The 5,123-nt window shown below is 43.1% G+C and overlaps 1 protein-coding gene across 1 annotated transcript in view; it reads left to right on the forward strand.

The window, feature by feature from the left end:
• LAMA3 (laminin subunit alpha 3) overlaps positions 1-5,123 on the forward strand; it is a gene marked incomplete at its 5' end in the record, with an annotated part of 261,166 nt that overhangs the window by 164,627 nt on the left and 91,416 nt on the right. Inside the window, one exon of the mRNA XM_019526339.1 lies at positions 405-569. Coding sequence (XP_019381884.1) covers positions 405-569 — 165 coding nt within the window. The remainder of the gene's footprint in view (positions 1-404; positions 570-5,123) is intronic.

Raw genomic sequence — 5,123 nt, forward strand, 5'->3', positions numbered from 1 at the left:
TGTAATGTTGATGCACTTAAGTGGTAGTGAACAGGAAACATTTCAACTACCTAAAACTACACAGGGTAATTTTTATTGAATGTTACAGGAAATATTTTTAGTAAAAGCAAACAGGAGAATAATTTTCTAAAGGCAGATAGATCTTAAGTCCTAATATTTCATGATGTTTGGGTGATGCTTCGATGGGACTTCACTTCTGTCCCACTTACACCCTGTTTTGAGGTTTTTTAAATGGGATATGAGTTGTACATGGCTTTGTTCCAGCCATCTGTGCATGGATGAATTTCACCCTCAGTGACTCGTTGAATCAATACCTTGTGTCCTGTAAATAACTCCGTGCATCAACACAAGAAAAGTTGCAATAAACAAACAAATTTCAGTTCCCACATTTGTTTTTTTATTAGTTTTCTGACATGAGGAACTGGCACTTGGAGACAGTGGATAATAAAATTGACGTCCCAGTAACCTTCAATCCAGGCAGCAATAGTGTAGTAGCTGATGTTCAAGAGTTACCTCCCTCTGTGCACAATTTGTACTGGATAGCACCACAGTCTTACCTAGGAGAGAAGGTAAATGACCCAAGCAGTTTGTTTTACTAATATTTGTTCTGAGACCACCTGATGATGTTTATGGATGTTTGTTTTCTTTCTAATATATTTGTAATGCTCTTCTCTGACCTTCCTAATATCACCGTGCTCGACTTTCACTGACAGTGTTGAAAATACAGCCAATAATAATTCTGGAGTAATCACTTAGCTGAGTGTCAAGATGTTCACATAAACTATGTATTACCTAGCTAAATTTTGCAGACGGTGTCTTGTGATTTCTAAAACCAAGGACTTTCATAAATATCTTGCAAGTGAGCTGGATGGAAATCTCTTCTTGCTGGTGTTTCACTCATTTGGGAGGCAGTTGCTTTCTGGCTGTTAATCTTGTTAGTATTACACAATAGGGATCATGTTGACCCATTAGACTTTGCAATTATTTGCTTATAACCATGGTGCTCTGTCCAACTGCAATCACGGTAGTGTTTACGGTGGTAGCAGGGTGTACATGGGTTTAATGCCCATTTTGTCGCTTATGTTATGGGATTTGTTCATTCATCCCAACTAAGAAGCTAATATGCAAGGCTCTAATGTACTCAAAGAGGTTGTAGTTTATCAAGTTCCATTTAGTTCCCATTTTGAAGATTTGAATATTACTGGTTCTCTACACAGAGATGAATATCAGTGACAAACTGTAAACTTAATTAGGGACCTTTTATTAATTTGTAGCTGTTTTCATGATATGGTTTACAACTTCGTTTGGAAATATCACAGTAAAAATATATTTTATCATCTACAGTGGTGTTTAAAAGAAAACTTTTCTTATGCCAACTACAGGCATACTGCAGACAGTGAATCTGCTTCAATTCAGCTAACTGTGAAGCAGAATAATTTTATTGATCAAACTAAGTAGAGCATATAGGTAACAGTGTACAGACAATAATTAACTTTTCATCTGTAGTATTCCTTGATTTAGTTAAGAGGCACTGGCTGTGGGTAACTATAGTTAAAGTAACAGAAATTTTCATCTTTCCCAAACTTTCACTTTTTTAGACTTAACAGTTTTTCTGCTTGGTTTCTGTGTAAAGGAAATTTATTTCTTGGAAAGTTTGAATGAGATCCCTTCAAACAGGTATGAAATTAGGAAGAGTGAAAATATAAATACATTCTTCTATCATATTAAAAATAAACTGAATATAAAAAAACAAACATGAACCATCACATTCAACTCAGAGAGACACAGACCTTTTAACTAGATCAATTTCAATATTAACAGTTAACAACACGTGTTTCTTCCTTCTATCTGTCTTTTCAAGGTCAGAAGATAGCATAAAACATCACAAAATTGAAATATTAACATGGCCAAGTTTCACATGGGTCTCCTTTCTATTCCTGTGTCTTGTCTTTAATATATAGCTTAATATATTGCTGTTCAGCTTATAACATGCATATCAAGCATATAGGGTATATTTGATTAAAAGAATTGACAGTCCTTCATTTATAAAAAATATAAGCTAAGTATAGAAAAGATCACAGGAATGCAAGTCAACTAGTATATTACTAATATGGAATAAAGGGAGTATTAAGCTTTAGTTCTGACAAAACTTTTATTTATGCCCAGTTGTTTTAATTATAGTTAATAAAATACAACCAGTACTACAAATGACAATATTTGAAATATATTTGGCTACAGATAACACCATTAAATGCAATTCAAAGAGTATTGTTTTGTTTGAATTCAGGTTGTATTTATTCAAAGTACTGAGGAAAATTATACAGCAAATACTGTGTTGACCCACGAGAGACTAAAACCTGACAAAAAAGTTTTGTTTGATCAGCTCAACCTTGCTAAAAAAAAAAATCTAAAAAAATCTGTACGATGGTATGAGATGCAAAGCAAGTTGGCTGATAAAGTGGGATGGCTGGATCCATTTGTAAAAAAGACTGATTATAGCAATATTACTATGAGTAATTTTTACATTTCAGTTAAAAAGTACATTGATCCTCACCTCTATAGATATGGGTTCAAGTCTGATTTGTACAGTGACTGAAGAGGGTTAACAGTCAAAATACAGCATTTATTGTAATCATTGCTGACAAATAACTCCCCACTGAAGATCTTTCCACTGCAAAATAAATGGGGTGTTTCATTCGAAGGGAGTTGTACCTAGTAGAGATTTGTGGGAAACAAAATAAAAGACCATTTTACACCTTAAACAAAATTCTTTTCTGAGATCTGTTTAGTGGGGTCTCAAGGACAGTATTATTGTACCTGAAAAGCAGTTAGCCGGAATTCAGAGGGCATGTCTACACGTTGCTGTAGCATCGGTGAGCACAAACCATCATGCCAATACTGCTGCACAGTAGCAATGAGCTACTATGCAGTAGGGTCAGAATCAACCTGTGCACTGCTGGGACTGCGCAGTAACAGCTGTTACTGTTGCTGTTTAGCTGTTGCTAAAACAAGTACTAAATGGCTGCATAGTGACAACTGCACAGTTGGACACAGGTAGGGCTGTCCCTGTGGGTGGTGAATTGGGGCGATTGCCCTGGGCCCTGTGCCTTGGGGGGCTCTGCAGAGCCAGATAGAGAGGCTGCAGCGACTCTGCGCTGCCGGCTTTGCATCCGGCCGCTTGCTCCCTCCCTCCTCTCCCCTGCTGCTGCCACCACTGCCAATGTCAGCAGCAGCTTCTTCAGGTCCAGGGCATGCAGGATTGGGGTGGGGGCAGTGTCCCACATGGGCTGATTTGCCCTGGGCCCTGCACCCTGCTCGGGTCAGCTCTGGGCACACGTGCAGATGCGCTCAGGATCTGGTAAATTGCTCCCAATAGGAAGATGATAGAGTCAGTTATTTCTCTGATACAGCATTGTTTATTTGCAAAGGATGGCCAGAGTCCTGTCTGGACTTAGGAGTTAATTAGCAAACAACAGGGGCACATCCCCACGAGTGGGCATGTGTTTCCCTGGGGACCAGCAGCAGTTGAACAATGTGTGCCGCTGCTACTTTCCCTGGGAAACACTTATGCCATGCACACTCTGGTGTACAGCACATTGTCCTGGGTGGGGTAGGGGATGCTGGGGCTAGCAACTGTACTGGCTCCAGCAGCCTTACCTAGGGTCCTGGGGGCCTCCAAGAGCTGCAGCCACAGCAATCCTGCAACAGCAAGCCTGGTCAGCAGCTGGAGCATGGCTCTGACTGGCTAGATTCTGGTTTTGGGCGGTGTGTACTGCCACCATGTGAGCTGACCCCCCTTTTTTTAGGTGAAGGTTTTTTCCTATTTTTTCACCACCACAAAGAGGCTGGTAAAGAATTAGGCTGGTGAAGAAATGGCAAAGTAGCAGCACAGTGAATGCGTGAGTGTGCAGTATGTTGCATCGCAGATGAGTCTGCAGCGCCTTATACTGGACAGCCACACTCATCTGGATGTGCCCAACAAGGTAATTTGCTTGCTCACAGCCCCAAGGCAGAGGAGCCCTGCTTGCAACCATGCTTTTTATCCTGCTCCAGCCCTGCTCATTTCTCCTGCCTTATCATTTTTTCTTACATTTTTTTTCTACTTTCACCTGCAGAAATGGAATGTATTTTTCCTGCTTCTGCCAGCCTGTTGGCAAGTCCCACGGGTCCCAGGGATGTACTGCTTCCCTTGCAGGTGTCTACCACAAGATTCCATCAGGCTGAACCTACCCACCGTAGACGACTGGTAGGGGGTGCATGGGGGCGCATGTGCCCCCCCGATGGGACCAGTGCCTCCCCTGACAGCTGAGGCTGTCGGGGGGGCTGGTGCCCCCACCCCCCAACAGGGCTGCCACCATCAGTGGCTTCTGCGGGTGTCGTCCCCCCCACCGAGATTCAGGAGGCACCAGTCACTCATGTCACCCACAAAACTCTCTCTGAGGGTGAAAATGTCTGGCTTGTCTAAGCCAGTGTTTACCAATCCATGGGTCACAACCCAAAAGTGGGTCACAAGAATATATGGAAGTGCCATGAACAAACTTTAAAAATGGATTCTCTTTTAAAGGAGAAAAATGTGGGAAACTGTGGTTTTTCCCTTTCAGGTTGTCAGAGTTCCAGCCTGCAAAGGGCTGCTTAGGCTTTCCCCCACCCCCCATGCCCCACACATACCCCTGTGCCCCACATATCTACCCCCACACTGGGGACAGGGGGCAGCAGGTTTGGAGCGAGGAGCACTGGGTCAGGACTGGCCATTGATGTTTACAAATGGGTCGTGGCACAAAAAAGGTTGAGACCCACTGGTCTACGCTTTTCCTTTCGATGCGTGCTTCTGCCTCTTTCCCTTGCCCTCCCACACAAATACCCTATTCAAATTATACCTATAGAAGCTCTCTGCTTAGATCAGGTGTTTTAAACCTTTTTTAAGGAGTGTACCCCTTCTGGTGGAGCAGGGGGGTGGGGAGTGTGGCAGCAGCAGCTGGACACAGAGCAGGGGGGCACTTGCACATGGTGGCAGCAGTGCGGGGTGGTGGATGGTCGTGGTGGCCACCACATGTGAGCTCCCCACATTTGTGTCCGGCTGGCCAGGCGGTGCCTGTACAGCCTGCAGAGGGGAGCCACTGCCC

The sequence above is a fragment of the Gavialis gangeticus genome, unplaced genomic scaffold (assembly GCF_001723915.1).
Source record: "Gavialis gangeticus isolate Ggan-Ray unplaced genomic scaffold, GavGan_comp1, whole genome shotgun sequence".
Taxonomy (NCBI): domain Eukaryota; kingdom Metazoa; phylum Chordata; order Crocodylia; family Gavialidae; genus Gavialis; species Gavialis gangeticus.